This window comes from Oryza glaberrima, chromosome 1 (genome assembly GCF_000147395.1).
Source record: "Oryza glaberrima chromosome 1, OglaRS2, whole genome shotgun sequence".
NCBI lineage: Eukaryota > Viridiplantae > Streptophyta > Magnoliopsida > Poales > Poaceae > Oryza > Oryza glaberrima.
Window position 1 is genome coordinate 18,847,064 of NC_068326.1, and position 25,772 is coordinate 18,872,835.

Consider the following 25,772-nt stretch of genomic DNA (forward strand, 5'->3'; position numbering starts at 1 on the left):
TAGTACAAGGGAGAATTGATTATCAACATGGCAATGGAGGAACATGCAGACATAGCAATAGTGAAACTAGCTGAGTACTATAACTGCTACTAGCAGTTGTGCCATGAATATTCACCAGTCAGCATCCAGTAGTAGAAGGAGGAGGAGTAAGTAGAGACTAGAGAGCAGCAGTTATCACTGGTCTCCTTGGCTTGGTTTGCACGGGCATTATTATATGTAGCTGTTGGCTGATGCTGCCATTGCCAGGCCAGCACCATAACTACTCCTGGTACTATAGTTAAATAGGAGTATCTGTCATGCTCATGACATGCTTGCCTTCTTCCTTCCCTATGGTCTTCTTCTTCTTCTTCTTCCTCGGAGCTCGTTGAACTCCTCGGGCCATAATTGCATCCCCTCTTCTTCGCCACCACCATCGCAAGAATATTCTTTGAAGTGTTTTGTGTTGTACTTGCATTCATCTCTCTGATCAAAGAGGAATTGGCAACAGAGGAGGATACTAGGATGGTGGAGGCAGTGGCGTCTTTTCGGAGAGGAGGCGTTGGCATTGCCGGGATGAGCAGCAGCACTCTGGAGGAGGTGCAGATGCAGGAGACGCTCATCTTCTCTGATACCATCAAGGTCAGTAGTCCCAAACTTCAGAGTTCAGGCATATTCTGTTCTTCCCTTTTTGGTTTCCCTTCCTCTTCTTTGCCTGCAAAATCATTTGTCATTGCTCAAGCTTAATCACAGTCAAACTCAATGAAAATATGATGAAATATTGTCAAATTGGATTTGGCGTTGAGCTCATCAAGGGAAAAGAGAACAAATATTGTGGCTGTTTCTTTTGCAGTTAGGCAGTATATTGTTTTGTTTCTTTTTCTTTTTTCTCGTTGACATTAGACAACTAAAGAAATATACTGCATAGTTTGATGAGATCCGAGTGTTCACCGGTAATCAGCAACACGTTGCAACCTTCGTTTTCAGGATCTCAAGATGCTGAAGTCGCAGCTGTACTCTGCAGCGGAGTATTTCGAACTAGCCTACACGCAGGAAGATGACAAACAGGAGTACGTGATGTACCGATTCTTTCTTTCTTCCTTTTTTTCTGCTGCTAGATTTATTATCTCAAAATGTGTACGAACGATATTATTTGTAGGGTGATGAACAACCTGAAGGAGTATTCCGTGAAGGCTCTCGTCAACACTGTCGATCACCTGGGATCCATATCCTTCAAGGTTTCAAGCCTCATCGATCAAAGGTTCGATGAGGTTGACGACACAAATCTCCGGATGTCCTGCATCCATCAGGTACTAATTTTCAGAGTTCATCACGAATAGTACCTGAATTCAGTACTACGATCTAGTATAGTTCTTGAATTAATAAAGTGATGATCAATAATAATAACCTGAAGAGAGCCCAAGTGAGCCAAGCATGCATGGACAAGGAAGGCCTTTCACAGCAATCATTGGTGATCACAGCTCCCAAGTATCACAAGAGGTACATCTTACCAGGTAATTAAATATGTATACCTCTCCTTTTGTTTTGGTCCAACTTGTCAGCAAATTCTGATGGCAGGGAGTAAACAAGAATTAATTTGTGTGAGACATTTCAATCCCGTTATCCATTAATCGCAGCAGGAGATGGTTCAATGCCTAATGCTGTGCCCAACTTCAGCGAGATGAGGAAGGCCAAGAACAGAGCTGCACAGATGCAACAAGTCTTCAGCGGTAAGGGAGCTTAAATTGTACTCCCTCTGTTCCAAAATATAAAAAGTTTTAGACGGATAGAACATTTCCTAGTACTATTAATCTGGACAGAGAAAATCCCTTATATTTTAGAACGGAGGGAGCAATCATGAGAATTATTGCAACTCTTCAATCAATGATGAGCATGTACTAGTTGTCTCGATCTCCTTTTGACCTGCAATGTTTTGCCGCTGCAGCAGCAACAGCATCCCAAGCAAAAGCCAAAGAGAAGCAACCTTCATTCAGGTCAGTCTGCTATGCACAACAGCTTGGACGTTTGTCCATCTGCAGCTAATTTGGTGATCTGAAAATTTGACAATTTGCAGCAAGCTTCGGTCGATCGCCCGTGCACCTTCGCAACGTGCACGCTCGTCGTCACCAGCACAGCGCCCACCTTCTGAGAATACAATACCCACCAAACGAGGTAAAGCAATCAGCAACTCACCGTCAGAAAAAGGGTTCCCTTGAAACACAGGAACTTTTATGGCATTTTCATAGGATTTAGCCCGATTCTAGCAAAATTTCCTCTGTTTCAAAGGAAATGGTGCTTATATCTTTGATCAGATTTGCTCATGTTCAATTGCACATGCTCGTTTCTGCAGCAGATAAGAGGTCAGAATCGCCAATTCCGAGGACCACGCCACTAACAAGGTCCGGGTCACTTCCACAAAAGCCATCCTTGTTGAAAACTTCTAGTGTCAGAGTTCAGGTAAACCACACGGCCTTGTGAAATACAGTCTACCAAAGAACTGGAATATCCTGTCAATAAACCTGAAATATGTTCATCTGTCGTTGATGAAGATGCAGACATCAGAGCACAAGAAACTGGCATCGGTGAGGTCACAAGCTGACAGAAACGATGAAAAGGAAGGCGAGCAGACTCCAAAGAAGGGCAAGAAGTTTCTCAAGTCGCTGCTCAGCAGGCGCAAGTCCAGAAAGGAGGAGCCTTTGCCCTGTTACTTTGATGATTACTGAGTCCCTTTGAGAGATCCCATGGCACAGCAAGAATCTCTGAATACTTTTTACATCGTTTCTTCCCATGAAAAAGTTTGTCCTTGATATGAAAAACTTGTCATTGTATAGCATAATAGCAAATAGCATATATAAGTTGTTGAGGATGATTACTGGAGACCAAGAATTCTTGAAGTTTTGCAAGAGTTTTGTTGGTAGCTTTGTTTGATCACCTAATACTTAGCATTCAGCACACTGCCATACTGCCAGCCAGTCTCCAGTTTACAATGCTGAGCTCCAGATCAAATAAGCAGCAATGTCTATCAACTGAGTGTCTGTGTCTTCCTCGGTACAATTACTAACCTTGTCCACCAAAATTACCAGAACACGGCACAGAATAATAACATTAACTAAATACATGAAAGTTATAGAGATCGTAGAACCACAATAACAAAAGAAACTAAAATAGGTGCTAATACATGTGTCATCGAGAAATAGCATTGGGTGCAACTAAATAATAACTGAGCGAGCCAATTACATGTTACATTAATCTTCAGAAAAAAAAGATGTTACATCATATGATACTATACATGAAATTCATTCTCTTAAAATATGATCCACATAAATGTAGAGTCAGCCTGATGTCTAGTTGCCACCGCCTATATGTCTATAGCATGAATCAGCAAAAGAGTTTAGCAATTTCATACAAGTGAACAGACCACAAGAGAAAATGATTGTATAGTATGTCACCCTACTAATTTACAGCCTTGCATGTTAATCATTGTCATCCTGGTAAACAAATAAACAATGCTATCCAGATTTACGAAGAATTTTGCATTTCCTTGTATATATAATGGACATGCATGGACAAACAAAAATCAACACCTACATGACCTACCGCATACAAGACGCGAGTTCCATGCCCCACATCCAGACAGCTAACAGGAGTACCTTTGTATACAAATCCCATTAAACTGTTCAGATTCTGCCCAGCTCTTACTTTATGGCTACATTCTTGCTATGCCATCCCTTGCAACAGCAAAACATCTCATGGGAAAACAAAATTGCAGAATGAGATCAATTGATCAAAGGAACAATCTGAACCCACCACAACAAAACCATCGCTAGCATATCTCCTCCCTTCTGTTTGTTCTAATGCGGGCGTACATCTGCAAAATCATTTTTTACCTGCACAAGTTTCACAGAACCATCCCCACCGCATGAGACAAAACCATTAGGTAAGACTTGGATGTCTGTTACAGCAGCCTGTAATCAAACATATAGATGTATTAGCGAGATAAAACTGTCATATACTTGTCTTATCACAACATGATAAAAAAATCCCAATGAGATCAGTCAAGATTATATATTAGGATCTACTTAGTATGGCATACCCTAACAACACCACCAAAGCCCCTAGAAGTTGGTTGAAAAAAGGTGTGCCGCTCGTGCAACTTTTGCCAATGGAAGACTAGCTGAGAACTTTTGGCATCCCAAAGTTTCACATCTCCATCTTTGCTTCCAGTTAAGAACAAACTGGTATTTGGGATGGTTGATACACTGCTGACACTACCTGCAGATAGAACAGAAGAGATCAGGTAGAAAAACCAACTCGAAAAGTACCATGGTAATATCACAAACTTACCTGTATGTGCCTTTGGTATATGCCAGATCATCCCACTGTTGCTAACACCGTTGGAAGTTCCAGACTTAGTGTCATGCATTGAAGTTGAAGATGCCTTAACATCATGTTCGTTGGAACTTCTGTGATGCTTAGTCTTTCCAGTAGAGATGAACCGAAAATCATGCAAAGTTACATCTCCACTTTTCCCACCAGTTACAATCAGCGGTGAGATAGATCCACAGCCTATATTTCTATCAAACACAGAAAGAGAACGAACTCCTCCTGAAAGATGAAGTCCATGGTCAGCATCAGCCATATCTCCTAAATTCTAAACAAGGGGCATTGGAGGGATGATAGCAGTGAATATAGCTACCCCTTTGGACAAGCGTACATACAATGTAATCCTTAATGCCTTCTCAGCTCACCACTTACAAAGTCAATGAATTTTCTCTGTTTGTTATTTAGTTTTAGTTAAAAGTGTGGACAACATTGTCAGCTTGGCAGGGTGGTGCTGAAGACTTCTATTTATTAGATGATCAAATTAAAATTTACTTATGTTGATCTTTTACAGCTGTCGTGGCCCCATGTGCAATAAAATTTAAGACAAGAAGGTTTAGTCACACTATTTATCTCATTAGCATGGTTATTGCTTAAACTTTAGAGGAAACTAGATTAGCAAATTTTGTGTTTTAACCATGTGGAAATTTTTATGCAACAAATATGTGTGGTAATATTGGACTTGACAAGAAATTAACCTTTGCTTCTTTCTCCAAACCCATGACACAGCTATCCTCTCTATCCTACTGACCACTGTGTGATTAGATACTATAAACTGAACTTGTTCTCATTCCTATTTCTGCATTAGACTACTAGAAACCAACATCCATATGCATTGTTTTCATGATTATAGTTCCAAATGGAACAAAGCATCAATCAGTGGAATACCTTCATGACACATAATAGAAGTTTGACAAGTGGATGGTGGCGCCAATGTATCCCAAATAACAACATTTGCACCATTTGAACTGCATCCAGCTGCAGCAAGAACTGATCCACTTGCAGTCAGAAATGCGACATCCCTGTGATCAATAAGAATAGACTGGTAAGGTTGGGAGCTCTATCAAGCAGTGACCATTCCATTCAGAAAGTTTGTTTCACGTACGATGCGTGGGTGTTAAAGCACAGGGATGACTCGGTAGGATGGACATTGCTTCTTCCACCCACCTCAACTTGCCATGTACAAACTGTACCATCTAATGCAGCAGTAGCAAACCGTTGCCCATAATAATCAAATTGAACAGCTGATATGGAAGCAAGGGCATAAGGTGGTGGGATATTAGCAGCAGGGAGAACACCATAGGTAGCCATGGCACTTTCTTTGCCAAACTGTAAAAAAGAACAGATGATATCAATGGATAATTAAACATGGCGGCAAATCTAGTGCAAAACCCTCTCTAGGTATCATATTTACTCTTTTGACTGAACTAAAAAATAGTAAAAAAAAATTAACAGATCAGCAAAGTTCAGCTCTGTTTTTTTTCCTTCCAGAACAGATTGAGCTTGGGGTCAAAAAAATTATGCGATGGTACATTAAATTGAGGTGCTGTCCTTTTAGATTTCCTTTAAGTTTCTGTGGTTCCTCAACCAAAATAGTTAGCATGATATATCATATAACCAAAATGAGAGTCTGCACTCTGCACTAGATGTGTTCGCATCGAGCATCATAAACATCAATCTATCAAAAAATATGGTAAAGTCAAGCTTAGAGTGAAAATTACAAGCACCGATGGTTGCAATCCAACGATTTTCCTATTTTCCATGAAGGGAAAAAAATTTAAGAATAGATTCATCAAGGCCCTTCTCATGTCATCAACCATGTGTTCTGCTGACCAAGATTCCAGTCCTTTAAATTAATGTCTTCAGTTGTGTCAACTGTTTACTTGCATGATCCTTAGCACGCAATATTTTAATTTATACAAGGAAAGGTTTATAATCACTGATTATCTATGATAAAGGGTAAAATTGGAGCAGCAAAATTCATTGCCCTCCTGTAAATCAAGGCATCAACAATAAACAGATATGCTAACAAGTAAAACCCAGTCCAATGTGAAGTAGTAGACAAATTTACACATTTTTTAAGGAAAGTTTACCTCCCATAAATAAACATGAGTATTGCTTGACCCAACTAGCAACAATGGCAAAGATGGGTGGCGAGACAATGCTCTTGAATGGATGTTCTCGAGTGTTGCTGGAGGATCAACGAAATCCTCAAATTCTTCAGGTTCCCCCCACCCAAATCCAGATGCGCCGATACCAGCATAACCTGGAATTCCAAATGCTCCACCACCAGTTAAGTCCCTTCCAGGTTTTGCCAATGAACCTAAACTAATAGTTGGTCCACCTGAACTAAGATGGGATCCTTTTCTTCTGCCAAGACCAACACTAGGAGAAAAAGAAGTTGAAGTAGGTGTAGATTCGCAACCAGCCCACCCATCCAAGGGCCAATCAGATCCTGCCCATATATACTCTGCTAAATTTTTGTTATGTTGCTGGTCATTCCAGTTGAAGAAAACAAGGCCCTGAAAATGGATAACCACACAGTAAAATTGATGCACGGCATAATTATATGTTACTTAAGGAGACAAACAGTCCACATGGTACTACAATGAAGAGCCCCTTATGGAGTAGCAAGTAGATTGTCTGAGATAGAAAAGACAATCATAACCTTCATTCAATGTGGGTAACCAAAAATTCTTACAAATATCTGATTAAAAGATCTTCGATCTTTCTGGTGTCTAGGGAACCAACACTCAATACACTGCATAAAGTCCTATTTATCATCCATAAAAAAAAACCACCTGCTACTTTGGTTATTTCATTTCAACCACAAAAGCTGAAGCAGCATGGCCCATTTCAATTATATCTTAGTATTGGCACTACTAATAATCTAATGCAAGAAAATAACATAACACATCTTCACTGTTGGAATGGATATACACATTCACCTCTTAACAAAGGGGTGAATATCAAACCATTTTTAAAAATTTTACACCTGTTCAAAGAAACACTGAAAACATGTAAATCTACAGTTTTGAAAACTACACTTTCGTTGTAAAATTTAATAAAATAGAATAGTTATTTTTCAATGATAATGACCAAGGAAACACAAGAAAGAAACAATGCAAAAAAAAGGGGGGGAAACAAAGAGTAAAATAACTGAGGAAAGGTGTTCACTCAAACAATTTCCTCAAATTCACAGATTCACTAATCACTAGATAAACAATTTCAAATAAATAGTCAATATAAGTAACAATTTAAATCCAGAATGCATAAATAATGAATGATTGAAAAATAGTACCTTCCGATTGGTGGCGATAGCACCTTGTTGCTCATTGATAGAGTTGAGACATATTGCCTGCACCGCAAAGGATTAAAATGCAGTAAAAGAAAGGGAAGCAAAATGATTAGCATCTATACTGTCAATATGCTGATGGTAAATACCTCAAGAAGTTCACCATTTCTCCTTACAAGTTCTCTGGGTCTTTCAAAATCTGCAATTAAACCTTTCCTTTTAGGTTCAAAAGTGACTTCCACACCATAAGGGGTATTGTCAATTGATCTCTGTATTTTCTCATCGTTCTTGGAACTAAAATTGTCACGATTTTCTTCACTTCTTTGAGCAAAATTATTTTCAGACTCAACTAATGTAGCTTCTGTCATAGCCTTCCAGGATCGTGTTAAACTAATGCTGTTTAAAGGAAAGCAATTCACTTCTTCATCCACAAAAGCAGTGCAGATATCCACAGGATGAGCAGATATTTCCCACAAAGTATCAAAAAAGACTTCGATGTTCTCACTGTTAGCAAGCTGAAAAATACTCGAGAACTGCTCATGGCTATTGTTGTTGGACCTTGGCTGAGATAACCAGAAAAGCACACTTGAATTTAACTTCTTCAGTACTTTCTCTCTGAAAAATGAAGCATGCAATTTTACTAACAAAGATGACACAAAATGGAGGGAGCCCATCAAAAACTTTGCAACAACTGAAGATATGAGGTCCTTGAATTCCACATCACTTGCACTAGTTTCAAGTTCAATTCTCTCTTTTTCAACGAACTCAGTCAAAAACTGTTTCATGAAAGATGACAATCGAGTCCACAAAGAAATACCTATCAAATGCCATTTTTCATCAATTGGAAGACTCTGATTCTCACTTTTTTCTTGTTGTATATTACACAACAAACCATTGACTGTGCCCCCATCTGTGCCAATTGATACACCATGAATTTTATCATGTACAGCTTGCAGCAACTGATCTAATAGTACTTGAAAGGACTCTCTGTTGACACAAACACCTATAACTGGACTGGTCATGGTAAGCAATGCTTTTATGTCATGACATAACCAAGAAAAGGAAAACTCCATGTTGTATTCAAGGAGGTCCATAACTGTAAGCATAGCTGATGTACGACCTAACACAAAAGTTCTAGTCTTGTCTTGTTTCAGAAGTAACCTGCTAGTACTCAGGAAGTGTGATAAACTTGCCATAATGTACTTGCCCACTTTCATTGTGCATGGAGTAGTATTAGCGCAGTCCATGTTCAGAGTAGAACATATGAAGCAGCAGGAGACAACATATTGTGTAAGAAACTTGCAGCTCTCCTTACTTGACACCATAAACATATAATCAATTGGATGGAAAGCACAACCTTCAAGACCACAAGTACCAGTTCCAACATCTGATGATATACTACCCCATAACAACACATACGCGAGAAAAAGTATACCATCGTTGCAACAAAAGGTAAGGATCTGGATACACAACAGATAATATGGTTTGTTATGAGAAGTCCAACAAAAAGAACAAAAATAAAAGAATATGGTATCCCTTATGTTACCTTCTCAGCTATATCAGCAACTTGAAGTGAGAATTTTTTATCGAATACTTGTAGCGCTGCCTTGACATCACGTGAAAGTTCATTCACGTGATTACTGTTGAATTCTTTCAGGACCTTATCTTTAGTTAGTGGTAGGCCGCACCGTGAACAGAGTGACTGATTTCTCAGCATGCGCGACAGATATTTTGAAGCCATAGTTATTTTCAGGTTTGATTCAACATCACTGACTACAGATGCTGAGAGCCAGTTGGACGAAGCATGGAAAGGGTTCAATATTCCATAAACAATCTTCTTGTCTCCGCCATCCAGTGAGGTGTTGTCCTTTCCCTCTATGCCCGAGTTACAACATAGGTATTCAAGTGCTTCAAGCTAATCAGTGAGAAAGAAACAAGATTTAGAACAATACAAATTAGAATATATAACATTGAGATGTCAACAGGGCACCCTTTACCCAAGCAAGAATCATTCATGTGATAAGAATGCTTACAGGCAGTCCACATCTGTTCAAGGCGCATGAAGCCATTGCTAATGAAAGCTTAGATAAATTTGCAGATTGAGCTTCACCAACACAGTTTCTGAAACTACTTTTTGTCGCAATGATTGCACAATACTGACCCACTCCAGGGTCTGCAAAGACATTTGTATCACCGGGAATGCTGGATTCTTCAATCAGTGACTTGAGGTGGCAATCAAGTAATTGATTCACAGACTGAGAGTAGTTCCCTAACATCCACTGAAAATTTACATGAACTTTAGTTGAAAAGCTGAATGATAGTTCAAAATGAAGAACATTAAAGAAGAAGGCAGACATAATGACATACTTCAAGTAGGCTTGAAAGCCAGTGGTCTCCTTTATCAACTGCTTCAGGGAGCAGCACATTAGCAATGAGATTACGCTCCAAGGGCCCTCCAGATCCCTCAAGAAGTCGACAAATTACAATAGCAAGTTGTTCATCTTGAAGGTTCTTTGCACAAACGCTGATGGCTGAGGATGTATCACCTCCAAGGAGGAAAAATGCTATAGCAAGCTCCCATTGATGCCTTCCCATTAGCACATATGCATTTTTTAGAGCAGCAGATTTGTGTTTTTCTTCCTAGATAGATAAGATTTATCCCAATAAGTATGATGTAGAATATACTTCTCAACATTATGTATCTGAAATTCCTCTCATGTTTCGTGTGCATTTTGCTTAACAAAGATACAGTCCAAGTATACTGATAAAACTATCTTGTTTCTAGCAGAATGCTCATTTGCAATGCCAAAACTAGCAAGTATAAGTTAGTTCACATTTACAATCATAATGACACAACCATGTAGATAAGAATGTTAAGCATAAGCGCATAGTTAAAGATGTCAAACTATCCAATTACTAGTCTCTACCAAACCAAGATACCTGGAAGTTCCTGGAGAGAAACTCATAGAGACGTTTATCCTTTTCATCTCTGCTAATCTTGAATAGGCCAACTAATACTTTTGTTCTATTTAATGCTATATAGAGAAGAGCACAGTCCTTTGGGTCCTTGCTTTTAAGATATTGCAGCCTTGCCAACTTCTCCATCTACAATGTCAGACATACCTAATCAGCACAGGTGATTATCCAGACAACTGCAAATGTGAACAATATTCATTACAGTGTCCAGATATAGGGCAGAGAGAGAACATTAGAAGATTCATTTGAATTTAATTCCTAGAATCTGGACACTGGACTAAAACAATGACAAATAGTTCAGCAGTTGAGAAAAGCTAAGTTCAATATGATGGCATCTCAAGAATAACTGTAACATAATACTTCAATCATGTCGAGGGAATCATTCAATGTAGGATAAGTGGTCAAAACAAGGATCTACATTAATTCAAATGCTATAGTGCTACAGATCAAATTGTAAACAGAAATTTCAGTAATTGAGATATAGCATAGTTCATAAACGTTCAATGACCTATGAGGATTTTATTAGTCAACAAGAGAGTCTTGCTCTCACACATACAAACACTTATCACTGTTTCGACCATTTGCTTTTAGCAAAACCTATGAGAACATAAATTGTTGTTGAGACATACCCTGGTTCTTAACTGGGACACGTTGGTGTACCATAACCCCATACCAAGGTTTCGCATCTCAAACCAACTTGGTTCTGCAGGAAGAACAGAATTAAGTAGATCATCCTGACAATCAGATTGTAAGGCCCACGCGATAGAAGCAGAATCAACATGGAAGACTTCGGCACTGGATGGATCTTCAGATCTCCTAAGTGCATATAGGCGTTCGAACTGCACAGCAACCCAGAACCTTAAGAGAAACAAAATTAAAAATTAATGTAGATACCACACAAAAATGAGTAGCATAAACTTGTACAACACTTACAAGCCCCTGGATTCTAGTAAAACAAAAAATATATATAGCAATATGTCACTGAAAAAAAAAACAGTTACATATGTTAATCTAGGAGTTACTTTTACCTTCTCCCTGCTTCATCAAGGCTTTTATAGGGAGATGCATGGCTCTGATCAGTAATTTTACCCAAAAGATCAGAAAGTGCAACTATCTGGGTTCTCTCCATGTCACTTATTGTAGATATGCTAACATTCATAGCAAGGAGCTTATTTATTTCTGAACTTTGAGATGTACTAGTGGTGGTGTTGATATCCTCCATCCGAGGATATGAATTTGATGGTGATAGCAAACTAAAGGCTGTGCTACGTTGATTGTCACCCCAAAGAAACCCTCTATTAGATATGTCATTAGATGTCATATCGGTGAAGCTTTCAGACAAAGGGCATTCAGGAATATTATGGCATGATTTACCACAGAAACTGCACTCCAACAAGGCATTTGATATTTTATTTGCTTGCATGGATTGAACAAGATGCTGCAGAACAGTGTTTGCCCGTTTCCATTGACCTACGCAGAGCAATAAAAAGAGTTAATATCATTACCTGATTTACACAATATGCTGTGGATTTTGTCAATCATGATCTTGGACTTGTACAGGGGGGTCATAAAGATAAAAATCCAATAGGTTGCGGGGTACAGATTAAATCATCATGGATTTTGTCAATTTGAAGAAGGTATATCAAACCAAAGAGCAATATAACATTTTGCCAAAGCGTTATTATATTCTATCCTTTCAACTTGATCCACACCGCTAATATAAAAGGCCAGAATTAATTTCAGCTAGAAATAATTAGCATTTATACCAAAGATTTCAGAAAATATTGAAAGCCACAATATGTCAAAACAGAAATTTACTCAAAAGATCATATTACACAAACTTTAGTAGGGTTGTTGATGCAACATTTTATCATGTTGCACAAAATTTAGTAGTGTTGTTACAGTATATTTCTCGATGGATGAAACTAAATGATAACTGATAGGAAATGGCAAGTTCCAGATTATTTGATCTAAATATTTTTCTAATAATATCTCCATATCCAAATCCCTACTCATACCTTCTAGTTTTATCCCTAAATCCAAACACCCTAATCCAAGTGATGCAGTCGGGATTTGCTTAGTACCGCAGAGGCTTTTATATCTGTAGTTTTACTTAATCATTCCTGGGTAATCTATTTGTGTGTAGGCTTTATTTATGAGACATGACAGGAATATTTTATTATAAATGATAACAATTATCTTGACAAACTAGATTCCACATGATAGAACAGAACATTAAATGGCCCAAATCTCAAACAATCGGCTATGTCAGCACAAAAACAATCGGCTACTGTTAGCGATGAAAGGTGCACAAAAACATGTAGTGTTGTTTCACTCTCTCAGTATCACATATAGATTAAAATAGAAGCTTATAAACAAACAGACTAGCGAGGCCTTGCAAAACATGTAGAATCTAGAGAAAAAATATTTTGAGAATCTAAAATAGTGGACACCTGAATAAAGAGACTGAATAAGTGCTCTCGGGTGATATGATGCCAGAGGTCCACTCATTTTGGCAGCTATATCCAACAAGTTCCATAGATCATTAGAACAGTGAGCACTGTGTTTCTGTAGTAACATTGTGTTGCTGTAATTTTCTGATAAACTGAATCTACCAAAGATATCTTCATTAAAATGCTTAGTACAAGGCAATTCATGTATGTCTGCAGCTGGACAATCACATATATGGGTACTAGATTCATTGGCTCTTACTAACCATGAACTGAAGAGTGCAAGATGATTCTTATGAACAAGCACACCAGTTGCCTTTGGCCCCCAAAGGAAGCTAGCAATGTCATGTGGAGAATGGGATAGTGCAATACAGCTCCAAAGATGCTTCTCTTTTGAATTCACAGTGTGTAATACATTCTTAAAGGAAGGGTGCTTATGAGAATATATGTGCAACTCATTGAGAAGGTAGACTGCAAGTAAAAATCTCCCATCGCCTAAAGATAGCCAATCCAAACCAACAACAGGACCTTGAAGCGTTAGTGCATCCTCCAGGAGAAAACTCCCATCTCCCATGAGTTTTACTGCTTTCCAGATATGAATGTAGGTGGTATTCTTCTGAACATTTCTAACAACAGTAGCAATTCTACCACAATTGGACAGTGAAATTGCAGTAATTGGTCCTCGATCGGCACCAAACGTGCCTACTAGTTGCCAGATGTGGCTCTCTTTCTCAGTATGCAAAGGGTTATCTGCAAAAGACATCTTCCACAGTTTCACAGTGCCATCAGAATACCCAGTAGCAATGTGATAACATGAAGCAGTTCCTGAACCATGCTGCTGTAGAGATAATACAGTATTGTTCAGTGGCGTTGCAGAAATACATGTAGGATATTCTCCATCCAGGCATGTAGGGAAGACTGAAGAACCTTTACAAATAACTGCTGAAAACATATCAGCATTAAGGTAGGTTCCATGTCTCCCTTGATCTGCAGTAGAAAGAGAGCTAGCAGAAAAACCACACAAACACATCCCACATTTGTTTTGATTTTCTAGATGTAGGACTACTTTCCATGATAATGCTTGAAAACTCGTCCTCCATAGACATACAACTACAAAGCTGTTGTTGACAAAAGGCCCATCGCAATTAGAAGCTAAAGGTATGGTATGAATGCTGTCAGGTGGGCCTTCTGCATTACTACCTTCAAAGAAAGGAATTGTGAACATTTTCTGACATGAAAGAATATCCCCTTCGTTCTGAATACTGACTACAAAACAATCGGCTCCTTTTTCACTTCCAAGGACAAGAAACCTATTTTGTTGAATAACAGAAGGAGCCCAACACAGACATGAGTATTCCACATCTGCCTGAATGTCACACAGATCAAATTTGCACAAAAGCTTCCATAATGGATAAGTAGGTGCATGCAAAGTTGATATGAGAGTTGATAAGGTTGAAAGAGACCAGAAATGTAGAGTTCTGCTAGAATCCATGGAAACAGCTAGCTCTATTTCACAGCTGTATGGATGGACAGACACCTGTTTGATGCTACCGTTATGCCCATGTTGATTGATAGTTTGGGATGAATAGCATGACAAACTTTTAGCAGAATCACTCAAAGCATGCCCCCCAGAATTCAATGATAAATTGGAGGATAAGCGAGACCAAATAAATGAATTATCATGCAGCAAATGAAGCAAAGAACATGTTGTAGGTGGGCCAGAAGATAGCCCTCTTGATATAACAGCCTCAACAAAAAACGAGTCATCTATGGATTTTTGTTGTCCTGAAGCAGACTGCGTCTGACTCTGCAGTTTGACTTGTTTCCATAGAGTAATCCGTGGATACCTTGGTGGAGATACATCATCGATACAATGGACGGCCCAAAAGTTTACAGAAGCCTCAGGGCCAGCACTTACTAACCACTCGCATTTGCCTACCTGGTTGTGCCCAGGGTCACCTGAAAACAATGTGAAATTGCCATCTTCATCTCTCGATACAACACTGCCAGTTTCAATCGCCCATTTCACAGTTATATCAACTCCCAGCACTCCATTCAGAGTGTTGCTCATCTCAATTACCGCAATGACACTGAAGGACCTTTGCAAAACCCGATGCTTCTTTGACTTGGCTGCCTCATCCTCGCTCCACAGCCGGAGAGTCCCGTCCAAGCAGCACGTCATGAGTATCTCTCGCCTCACTTCAGACTGATCACTGACAAACAACGACCTAGGTCTCCACTGGATCATGGATACTGGTTTAGGATGCGCAAGCTCGACTTTCTCCACACCCACCTTGGCATCATTCACGATCACCAGAACAGGAGGCACGCTGCCCTCGGATGAAGGAGCAGCGGCCGCTGTCGCGACGGGGCCCTGGAGCAAGTGTGTAGCAGAGGCAAGGGACTGAGCCACCTGAGGTGAGCACCTCCAAGCGAGCTGCCAAGAGGATTCTGCCCTAGCCCACATGGCAACGCCCTCGCCGGCCAACAGAATGCCGTCGCCGGAGCCCGTCCAGGCCACGGCGGCGACAGCGAAAGTCTCGGTGATAGCCCATCTCAGCACCCAACCAAACGATCCTGCAAGCCAAGTCCAATCTCCAGAAGCTAAGCAATGCTAGCAAAAACAACGAGAGGACGAGAATCAGAGGCGAGCTAGGACGAACGGACCTGGGGAAGAGGACGGCGCCGGCTGGAACACGGACACGGAGCTCCCGGCGGCGGCGGCGAGCTCGCCCCCGCCACGTCGGCACCAGGAGACGGCGGACACGGGGGCACGGAGGTCGATGGCCTGGCGGAAGAACGGGCCATCGTCGCCACCGCCACCGCCGCCGCCGCTGCTGCTTCCCTCGCGGGGAGGGGAGGGGAGGTGGGAGACGACGAGGAAGGAGGCGGCGCCGTAGGCGACCCAGGGGAGGCCGCCGAGGTCGGGGAGGAAGGAGAGGGCGCGGGGGTCGGCGGCGGGCGCCGGCGGGATGAGATGCGGTGGGTGGAGGGCGAGCGGCAGCGGCGGCAGCTCGTCCGGCTCCCCCATCGCGGCGGCCGGTGGCGGGGATCAGATGCGGCGGTTGGATCCTCACCGCGGCCGATCGTTTGGGCAGCCGGCGACGGCACCGGTAGGGGGGCGTGGTTGTGTGGGCCTAGGTATGGGCCTTTTCCTGGCCCGTTCGATGCTTTCTCTTCAGATTGGATTTACTTGGGGCCGTAATCCTTGTCCCCACTAGAAAAACAAGAAAGGGCCCGTTATAGTTTTATACCCTTCCGGCCTTCCGAGCGTTTGTCAATGTAACCAATGTAGGCTCGCATGGATGTGCCCCGTGATAGGAGAAATTTCGTTACGTCCACTCAGTTTGCAATAATATTAGAATTTGCCGTCTAATTCATTCATCTTTTGATATTTACCACTTAAATCATACTCCCTTCGTTTCACATTATAATATGTTTGACTTTAATTAAAGTCAAACTGCTTCAAATTTGACCAAGTTTATAAAAAATAGTAATATTTTCGAACAAGATAAATTTATTATAAAAATATTTAATTATTAATTTAATAAAACTAATTTGGTAATGTAAATATTACTATATTTATCTATAAACTTAGTCAAATTTGAAGCAAGTTTGACTTTGACCAAAGTCAAAACATCTTATAACCTGAAATGGAGGGAGTATTTTTTTTTTAAATTTGCCATCGGGATACCAAATTTTATCCATGCCACTTTGTTCATAACACCATCAAATCGGCGAGGGATAAACCATGGCAAAGACACCTTGGATCGGAGCGATGCATATTGGTAAAGACGACCATTGAGACAAGACTTCTTGCGGTAGTAATGGTGAGGACCTCCTAAGCTAGAGGAGGCATGATATCGAATGTCAATAATAGCGAAGGACTCGAGCTCATGTTTGTTTTCATGGTGGCAAGGTGGTGGGGATATCTACCAATGCTAGAGTTGCTACTCAAAGCAACCCGTCTCCGCACCTTCATTGTGAATTGACTGAAAGCGATCCTGCCATCTACTCCGTCACAACAATGCTAACTTTAATGTAGTCCTTTTGTCTTACCAAACTGCATCGAGCCCCTTTATTGCTGAATCGACGAGAGCTAGTTTGCTATTTGCTTCGTTACACCAGCATTGACTTACCACAATTTCATCGTCTCAGATCAAGCCTCTCAGCATCTTGACGCCATCGCAGTCCCTCACCTTAGACCGAAACCCTTTGCATCCTAGCTCTAGTGAAGATCAAGCCAACTGCCCGAGCACAATGATAGGAGCACGAGTGAAGGTTGAATCGGTTACTTGGCATATTGGTGACGATGGGGGTGGTGCTTATTGCCAACCTACTCTCACCACTTCGAACGGATATTGATGTCAAGGTTCTTTAGTGCGTGGGTACGCAATATATTACATACTATAATAAGGTACTCTCAATTGGTCCTGTCATTTTTTCATTTAGTCTTATCTAAATGTTTAGGTTCGATTGACAACCAAATCGACTTTTGAAATCTTCTGCCACATGAAATGCCATGACACCGGATAGGCTGCCACTATTTTCCTAATGAAAACCAACATAGCAAAAGATTTTACGGCAAATATAAATGTATATCTAATCATACTATCATCTTTTTATAAGAGTGACAATTTGCCACTGTAGTTATTGGCCGATGCTAAAGATGTACTCCCTCTAGTGATAAATATTTGACGCAATTGACTATAGATAAGACCAATCATTTTTTTATTTAAAGAAAACTATGTAATTACTATTTATTTGGTTGACTTGTATTTTCCTAAGAATGACTTATATTTCTATATATTTATATTAAATTTTTAAATAAAAATGAATGATCAACATCACATCAAGAATCAGTTGAATCAAAAGATCGGAGGAAGTGAAGGCAAGTGCACTTAGGATCATTCCATGGAATTTTAGAGGTCATACAGAAATGTATTTGTCTTTGAAAATTATTTTGAGGCAGAAGGATATGGTAAGAGGGACAGGAAGGATATGGTCGGATAAATAAGTTCTACATATATGGAACTAGTCAAAATATATTGTTTTGATATCATAAGTCGTTTTGACTTTTTTTAGTCAAACTTCTTCAGATTTGATCAATTTTATAGAAAAAGTTAGTAATATATAAAACACCAAATTAATTTTATTAAATACAACATTGAATATATTTTGATAATATGCATGTTTTGTTTTGAAAACATTGCTATATTTTTTTCATAAAGTTAAGAAAATTGAGTAGTAAAAAGGTCAAAACCTTAAATGAAGCATTTTGTCTATTGGCGTTGTAGTAAGGAACGAATATGACCCTAATCGTTCTTCTCGAATCGCTCTAGTACGATGGATCGAACATGTGTTACCCGGTCCCCAAAGAAAATTCAAGATGATAGAAGAGTTCGTTCTACCGCATAAGATTCTTGAATCCATGACAACCACTATCTTTTATCTTTTTTGGTTCTCTTCTCTATCAAAAAGAAGATTAAAACAGAGGGAGTAACATTTTTGAAATTACTCTTGGTGTATTTTCTGTACTACATGTGCTTGTACTACAGGCAGTACTGGTACTCACTACTACTAAGTACAACACTCTAGCACTCGCAAACAGTCTCACAAAAAGGAGACGAGTGGAGGAGGCAAGCAAAGCCGGAGAGAGGGTAGCGACTAGCGAGTGACTAGCAGCGCACGACCGTGACGTGGCGTCGCAGGAGGAGAGGCTCAGCCTAAAGCTCGGTTCGCGGCGCCGCTCGCCTCTTATCCCTCTCCAAACTGAAATTAAAAAAGAAAAAGGGAAAAAAACCAAAATTCCCGAGAAGAAGAAGGGAAAAAACACACACACACACACACACACACACACAGGGAAAATATCATGGCGCTGCTGAGCCCGCGTGTGCCGCGGCTGCCGCTCGCCTCCGCCTCCGCCTCCGCCTCCGCCGCTGGAGCGGGGCTCCGGTGCTGCGTCGGCGTCGGCGGCGGCGTCGGCAGGGCCGGGTCGGCGGCGTGGTGCCACGCGACGGCGGCCGGCAGCGTGGCGGCGTCGTCGTCGGAGCTGGAGGCCATCCGGTGGGGGACCGCCAAGCTGCAGGGCGCGCGCGACGAGATGGAGGACGAGGTCGTCCTCCGCCCCGGCTCCCTCCTCGACGGCTTCTCCTTCGCCGCCGTCTTCGACGGCCACGCCGGATTCTCCGCCGTCGAGTTCCTCAGGCACACCCAACCACCCCACCACCGATCACCCCCCCCCCCCTTCCTCCTGCTCTTCGTCATGGCCGCTTTCCGCTAACCGGCGCTGCATGCAGGGACGAGCTGTACAAGGAATGCGCGGCGGCGTTGGACGGCGGCGCGGTGCTGAGCACCAAGAACCTCGACGCCATCACCGACTCGATCCAGCGCGCCTTCGCCACCGTCGACGCCAACCTCTCCACCTGGTCAGGCCGATTCCGCTGAACAATTGTGATTGCCTATTTGCCTTCTAGGATTAGCTACTAATCCCTCGCATGTTCAACGCTGTGCGACGTCTGCTTCTTCTTCTTCACAGGCTCGAGCAGATGGACAAGGAAGACGAGTCCGGCGCGACGGCCACGGCCATGTTCCTCAGGAACGATGTCCTTGTTGTCTCGCACATTGGCGACTCCTGCTTGGTACCAACAATTCCCTACACATAATAACATGCGTATATATCAATTATCAATTTATCATATATCCCATTGTCATTGGCTAGTGCATCGTGATTGTGATGCTGAAGTGAATTGTGAGTTTTATTCTGCTGATGATGAGGGTGGTTCTTGGATGTTGATTAGCAGGTCGTATCACGCGGTGGGAGGCCTCAAGCTGTGACCAACTTCCACCGGCCGTACGGGAACAAGAAAGCGTCTCTTGAAGAGGTGAAGCGGATCAGAGCAGCAGGTGGATGGGTGTGTTTTCTCTTCCAGAGTTCCACTCTATCTTCTAAACTACCGTTGTTCTAGCTTTGTAGAGATCATGTTCACATAATTAGTATAGAACGCTTACTACCACCCATGAGAAAATAAAAATATGTTGCCTTTCCCCATAAAAATTGCAGTTCATTTTTCAAATATGGCCATATGGAACAACAATCAACAGGATTGACCCGGTGAAATTTTAGGACATGGTTGGCTCTTCTAGTTTGTAGCTAGTAGTAAATATACAACTACTTCACAGCTACCTTAATTCACATTCTAAGCTAGTGGTTACTAGTCATACTACTACTGTGAGCCTGTGGTTGCATATTGTCCATTTAGGCCCATTATTATGGTTTTACAGAGAATAAATGGAATAAATTAATCAATCACAATGGGTTCGGTGCTGTATGGAGTAATATAATATGCTGATGGATATTTTGTTCACTGCTTGAAATGCCGATCTCACTCATTTGACTCTCCTTTGTTACAATATCGATGTACTTTTTGTAGATTGTTGATGGACGCATATGTGGAGAAATTTCCGTGTCTCGTGCTTTTGGAGACATTAGATTTAAGACACGGAAGAATGAGTTCGTCCCTTATACTCTATGTTCTCTGTTCATACATTAAGCATACCTTTTGTTACATCATTCCCAAACAATACCCTGCTAATTTTTAACTTCTCATGGTTTTGTACAGGATGCTGGTAAAAGGAGTTAAAGAAGGGAGATGGACTGAAAAGTTTATCTCACGGTTAAGCTCTAATGCTTTTGTTCTTATGATTTTTTTATGACTAGTTGTCAAGTATTTGTTTTTCTTTTGTATTGATATGTTCCGTTACATCTGAATTCAGAAACATACAATGCAGCTATTCTTAATTCTGATCAACAGCGAGGCCATTTATTTAGTTGCATCTTCTCTTTTCATTCTCATGGTTAAAATAAAACACAATGGCAGGGCTAAATATCATCTGAATTTTTAGCCACAAGTTACCCTCTACTAGTATGTAATAACTTGTTTTTTTTCTTATATGTTGACAATTATCAATTGAGTTCCTTATCAACTGTTGCCAAGATCATGAGAGCTAATTATTGAGTTCTCAATTATATATCTGCTTACTCTCAAGGACAAGCATTCTTCAGCATTCCAAATTTTACACCTTTTATTGGCGACTGCTGCTGCTCATGTCATGAGATGTCTTAACTACACAATATATGTCTCTTCTTCTGTGATTCTGTATGTAATTAATATCTTTCTTGCAGAATAAATTTTAAAGGAGATTTAATAGTCTCTTCACCTGACGTATCCCTGGTCGAACTTGGACCGGATGTGGAATTTGTTTTGCTAGCAACAGATGGTCTTTGGGATTACATTAAAAGGTATATACACAAATCTTTTTATTGTGTAGTTGTCCTGCTTATATTCGTTCTTGTCTGCCTCCTGAAGACACCTTTAGTTGGCTATTCAACACTTTGACATGTATAATTGGCTATCTTATGTAGCTCTGAAGCAGTAGCATTAGTTAGGGATCAACTACGACAACATGGGGATGTCCAGGTACGAACTTTATTTCCTCTCAAATTAAGAACTCATTATGTTTCTTTTTGCAACTCATTTTTAATATTGCTTATTTTCATTTGTTTGTGTAGGCTGCCTGTGAGGCACTTGGTCAGATAGCTCTGGTATTGACTCTTGCCACCTTTTACTTTTCCACTTATCTATTCTCTTATTTCTAAAGTTAATTATCGAATATGATTTGGTGGACCCTGCATATCGAAAACTGTATCTTAAATTTCTTGCTTTATTTCCAATTGCAGGATCGTCGGTCGCAAGACAACATTAGTATAGTCATAGCTGACTTGGGGTAATGATTCTTAACCTTTACATTGGATGTTTGTTTAGAACGAATTCAGGCATTTTGTGCATGAGCGATGTTGTCCTTGTTCTAGAGTTCTTCCCATTCCGATTTCAAACGCATTATGAGATGATGCCCATTTCGCACAATTTGCTCCTTGGTCAGCATCTCTTAACCACATTCACTGTATCTTATTTCTTGGCAGGAGGACAAACTGGAAGGAGCTGCCTGCTCAAAGGCCAAATTTATTCTTGGAGTTAACTCAAGCAGTTGCAACAGTTGGGGCCGTCTCATTAGGGATTTATATTTCATCGCTCCTTGCGTTGCAGTAGGCCTAGCTAGTTCTTTCAAGTGTGTATAGTACTTACAGTTTTACGGTCTGCAACTTCTAGCTGCAAATAATGTACATTCTTATAGGGTAAATGCATAGGATATCCGTTGAATATGTACTTCAGCTCCTGCTGGCCAAGATATTAATGGGGCTTTTTTTTTCTGGAAGATCCTTTGATTCATCTCAGTAACTCACCACATCGAAGTAGTATTAAAGAGTTACTCCCTCCGTCGATTTACATAAGTCATTTTTTTTTATTTCAGAAAACAAACTTTGTATATTTGATCAACACGGGAACCTTGCAACTGGGGAAGCTGGTGAAGAATGTACGGGCCCCCAAGCTCAGAAGACATTCGGCTAGAGAACTCGAAGGGAAAACATATTCGAGCAAAGAAGAAGTCGAATGAAAAATTCTGTGGGGACCACTTCTTAACCATTCTTGCCAGCTGGAGCCAAAAGACTATAATGACCCTAAAAATGTACCATAATGCCCCTAGGGTTGCTGACATGGCAAGGGCATTATAGGAAGTTCACTAAAGCCTGTGAGGGTAGAAATATAATATCATATGTAAGACTGTGGGCTATAAAAGCTGGTCAAATTCCCGTAGCAGGACAAGACATTTTTAATATAAAAGTAATTCTCAAAAGTTGTGTTTGCTGTTTGAGCTCATCTCTAAGGATAGGCGGGAAAACTTCTTTCCGGCTTATCCCCGAACTGGTTCGTGACCTAAGGTCACAACAGTGGCGCTGTCCGTGGGGACGTAAAGTCTCCGTTGGATTGGGCTCAAATAGTAAATGCGACGCTCGCAACGACGGAAAATTGTGCCGGTACGCTACATGGGAGCTTTTGCAAGCGCAACAGCCCCACTTAAGAGAGAGTGGGAAAAAATAGTGGAGGAAAGTGATTTGGTAAAAGCAACGGAAGCACTTGACAAGCGATGGGCAGAAATGGCCAAAACATCCACACCAGCGAAAGGTAATGGAACAAGTCAAGAAGAAAGAATTGCTAGCACAGTGGTGGAAGAAACAGGGAAAACACCCCTAAATGAAGTAGAACTCGCTGAATTGGTCCAAGCGGGGCCGTCATGATGAGTAAAGGACAATATGAGGAGTTGCAAAAATTGCAAGCTCTACACAGCTAGGCAGTAGGAGCAGGAGGATCAAGTGATCAAGGTGCAACACCAAGGGTTGGTGAGAAGCAATCAGATCAGACAAAGGAAGATGCTCAGAAGGGAAACAAAGAAGGAGAAAGTATCAAAGCCACCTAGGCTCAAGACCCACCGTGGACTCAAGCCTCCAGTCAAATTCAAAACCCACCTCAAAGCCAAATTCCCATTCTTACTCAGAATCCAACTCAAATCCCAACTCCTAGTCAAAACCAAAATACAACTCAAACTCAAAATCCTAACCCAACACATAATCAAATTCAAGCTCAATTTCTAGCTCAAGTCCAAACTCCTGTCCAAAATCAAATTCCTACTCAAACACAATTTTCTCTTCAAAACCAACTTCCCATTCAAACACACATTCCCATTCAGCCACATATCCCAGTTCAAACCCAAATCCCTACCCATATACAATATCCTCAAACACAATTCCATCAAATTCGTATTCCTCCAAACCAAACCTATCAAATCCTTTCCAATCTAGATGCCCCAACCTCATGTACAGAAAAACTCACATCCCGCAAATGCAAATCTCACAAAGTGATATCCCACAAACACAACTTCCACAAAACGACATACTACAAATACAAATTCCACAAGTTCAGATACCTCAAATTCAAACATCCCAACCCAAATTTGCACATATGCAACCACCAAGCACTCAAGCAGCTCAAAACCATAACCAACTTTCCCAGGGTTTTTCCCCCTTCCATGTACAGCAACCGAAAATGATGCTCAAACAAGGGTACATCCCACAAATGGCCAACATATACAATATGCAGGTCAAATACCAAACCAAACCTTCCAATTCCAGCCCACACTACCTTACTTTCAACCAACCAGAGCCATAGATACAAAAAAAAACCCTTTAAGCCAAAACCTACAAATGGCACCTTGCCCAACAAACTTCAAGTTATCAAACATCACAAAATATAGAGGAGATATAGACCCCAATGAGTATTTAAGGGTGTATGAAACAATAGTTGAAGAAACGGGAGGAGATGATACAGTAAAAGCTAAAATACTTTCGACCATGTTGGAAGGAGTTGCATTGTCATGGTATACAACCATTCCTTCTATGACAATCTACTCATGGGAACACATGATGGACACTTTTCGAGCAGGGTTTATTGGAGCTTATGAAGAACCAACAGAGACAGATGATTTATATGCAATGAAGCAACTTCCAGGCGAGACTTTGAGGAGTTTCATTGTAAAGTTTTCCAGAGTTAGGTGTCAAATTAGACAAGTGGATGACGAAATGCTCATAGCAGCTGCAAAAAGAGCTTTGTTGCCTGGTCCACTTCGTTTTGACCTTGCAAGGAACAGACCAAAGACAGCGAAAGACCTGTTTGAGAGAATGGAAAGTTTTACAAAAGGTGAAGAAGACAAATTGAAAGTGCAAGAAGAAGAAGTAGCTTTGTTAGGTAAAAAAACAGTCAAAGAACAAGCAAGTTTCCCAAGGGGAAGAACAAAAAATGGAAAACACAAACAAACCATGGAAAAAGTTCAAACATGATTACAAGCAAGAACAGAAGAAACAAATCAACTATATTGGTGATGGATCAAACAATGGTGAAGGATTCTTTCGGCAAGATGGAAATGGTAAAAACCAGTGGGATAACCCAAAAGGAGGAAAAAGCTATTGGGGGCAATCTGGTAGAGGTCGAGGCCAATGGTGGAATTCTAGCCGTGGAAGAGGAAGATGGTGGAATAATTGAAGAGGTAGAGGACGAGAAAGTCAAAAAGATCAAAGCAAATTCTTTCAAACACATGGCCCAAGTGGTCATTCCACGGAGGAATGTTATAGCAAATTTTGTCAAATTCATGGACCAGGAGGTCATTCAATAGAAGAATACCAGCACATGGCCCATTTGGTGGAAAAACACATCAATCAATATGAGAACAAGTATAAAGGGGTTCGAAAGCAACGAGCGCAAAATGCTATAGAAGCACCGCAAGTTTTAAAGATAGAAACAATTGATGAGGTACCGAAAAGGGTAATCAATGCCATAACAGGAGGATCTTCATTGGGTATTGAGTCAAAGAGACAAAGAAAGGCATATGTCAGACAGATAAACCATGTAGGAACAAGTAACCAGTCAAACCCACCAACTTACTCAAAGACAGTAATTTCCTTTGGTCCAGAAGATGCTGAGGGAATCTTGTTTCCCCATCAAGATCCTTTGGTAGTTTCGGTAGAAATCGCCCAATGTGAAGTACAAAGGGTGTTGATTGATGGGGGAAGCTCGGCGGATTTGCTTTTTTTTTATAGTAAATCTAATTGGAGAGGCCTCTCCAATTAGTCTTAACCAGAGACACCCACATGCTAGTACTTTAGGAGTTTTGGTTGCTATTAATCCATTGAGCAAGTAGGGGAAATATTCCTATCATCTATGCTTCAAATAAAATTTTCTCTT

At 40.8% G+C, this 25,772-nt stretch overlaps 3 protein-coding genes across 12 annotated transcripts; 2 read left to right on the plus strand and 1 right to left on the minus strand.

Moving 5' to 3' along the window:
* Nucleotides 1–28: 28 nt before the first annotated feature.
* Nucleotides 29–2,862, plus strand: LOC127760222 (putative protein ABIL2). Of its 8 annotated transcripts, none has more exons than XM_052284440.1 (10): nucleotides 29–146; nucleotides 488–618; nucleotides 964–1,046; nucleotides 1,136–1,286; nucleotides 1,391–1,490; nucleotides 1,614–1,706; nucleotides 1,922–1,970; nucleotides 2,051–2,148; nucleotides 2,327–2,433; nucleotides 2,526–2,862. In XM_052284440.1, exons 1-10 carry the CDS (start codon nucleotides 104–106, stop codon nucleotides 2,697–2,699), a joined length of 1,029 nt encoding a protein of 342 aa, XP_052140400.1. In that variant the 5' UTR covers nucleotides 29–103; the 3' UTR covers nucleotides 2,700–2,862. The 8 variants fall into 8 exon arrangements, with proteins under 8 accessions (XP_052140400.1, XP_052140404.1, XP_052140401.1 ...); XM_052284444.1 differs by having other exon boundaries at nucleotides 2,532–2,862; XM_052284441.1 differs by having other exon boundaries at nucleotides 2,330–2,433.
* Nucleotides 2,863–3,186: 324 nt separating this feature from the next.
* Nucleotides 3,187–16,184, minus strand: LOC127760221 (uncharacterized). 2 transcript variants are annotated; one of them, XM_052284438.1, is made up of 16 exons: nucleotides 15,745–16,184; nucleotides 13,081–15,654; nucleotides 11,656–12,097; nucleotides 11,257–11,485; nucleotides 10,592–10,756; nucleotides 10,019–10,291; nucleotides 9,685–9,930; nucleotides 9,198–9,566; nucleotides 7,801–9,111; nucleotides 7,658–7,714; nucleotides 6,450–6,878; nucleotides 5,462–5,685; nucleotides 5,245–5,378; nucleotides 4,321–4,581; nucleotides 4,070–4,248; nucleotides 3,187–3,941 (listed from the first exon to the last, which is right to left on the minus strand). In XM_052284438.1, exons 1-16 carry the CDS (start codon nucleotides 16,106–16,108, stop codon nucleotides 3,828–3,830), a joined length of 7,371 nt encoding a protein of 2,456 aa, XP_052140398.1. In that variant the 5' UTR covers nucleotides 16,109–16,184; the 3' UTR covers nucleotides 3,187–3,827. The 2 variants fall into 2 exon arrangements, with proteins under 2 accessions (XP_052140398.1, XP_052140399.1); XM_052284439.1 differs by lacking the exon at nucleotides 15,745–16,184 and having other exon boundaries at nucleotides 11,257–11,466; nucleotides 12,002–12,097; nucleotides 13,081–13,225.
* Nucleotides 16,185–18,725: 2,541 nt separating this feature from the next.
* LOC127761276 (probable protein phosphatase 2C 5) lies at nucleotides 18,726–22,353 on the plus strand. 2 transcript variants are annotated; one of them, XM_052285581.1, is made up of 11 exons: nucleotides 18,726–19,284; nucleotides 19,377–19,505; nucleotides 19,616–19,718; nucleotides 19,878–19,991; nucleotides 20,511–20,590; nucleotides 20,700–20,753; nucleotides 21,263–21,379; nucleotides 21,503–21,557; nucleotides 21,650–21,682; nucleotides 21,818–21,864; nucleotides 22,061–22,353. In XM_052285581.1, the coding sequence occupies exons 1-11, from the start codon at nucleotides 18,950–18,952 to the stop codon at nucleotides 22,185–22,187; spliced, it is 1,194 nt and encodes a 397-aa protein (XP_052141541.1). In that variant the 5' UTR covers nucleotides 18,726–18,949; the 3' UTR covers nucleotides 22,188–22,353. The 2 variants fall into 2 exon arrangements, with proteins under 2 accessions (XP_052141541.1, XP_052141613.1); XM_052285653.1 differs by having other exon boundaries at nucleotides 19,881–19,991.
* The last annotated feature ends 3,419 nt before the right edge of the window (nucleotides 22,354–25,772 follow it).

What these genes read in the sequence shown, in the direction of transcription:
- LOC127760222 (XM_052284440.1), top strand. Translation starts at nt 104, where the DNA reads ATGAATATTCACCAGTCAGCATCCAGTAGTAGAAGGAGGAGGA. An exon ending in TCTTCTCTGATACCATCAAG is followed by an intron (nt 619 to 963) that starts GTCAGTAGTCCC and finishes CTTCGTTTTCAG; the next exon opens with GATCTCAAGATGCTGAAGTC. An exon ending in GAGAAGCAACCTTCATTCAG is followed by an intron (nt 1,971 to 2,050) that starts GTCAGTCTGCTA and finishes GACAATTTGCAG; the next exon opens with CAAGCTTCGGTCGATCGCCC.
- LOC127760221 (XM_052284438.1), bottom strand. Translation starts at nt 16,108, where the DNA reads ATGGGGGAGCCGGACGAGCTGCCGCCGCTGCCGCTCGCCCTCCACCCA. An exon ending in CTTGATGAAGCAGGGAGAAG is followed by an intron (nt 11,486 to 11,655) that starts GTAAAAGTAACT and finishes GTTTCTCTTAAG; the next exon opens with GTTCTGGGTTGCTGTGCAGT. An exon ending in CTCATGTTTATTTATGGGAG is followed by an intron (nt 5,686 to 6,449) that starts GTAAACTTTCCT and finishes TCTTTTTTACAG; the next exon opens with TTTGGCAAAGAAAGTGCCAT.
- LOC127761276 (XM_052285581.1), top strand. Translation starts at nt 18,950, where the DNA reads ATGGCGCTGCTGAGCCCGCGTGTGCCGCGGCTGCCGCTCGCCTCCGCC. An exon ending in ACATTGGCGACTCCTGCTTG is followed by an intron (nt 19,719 to 19,877) that starts GTACCAACAATT and finishes GATGTTGATTAG; the next exon opens with CAGGTCGTATCACGCGGTGG. An exon ending in TTTAAGACACGGAAGAATGA is followed by an intron (nt 20,591 to 20,699) that starts GTTCGTCCCTTA and finishes GGTTTTGTACAG; the next exon opens with GATGCTGGTAAAAGGAGTTA.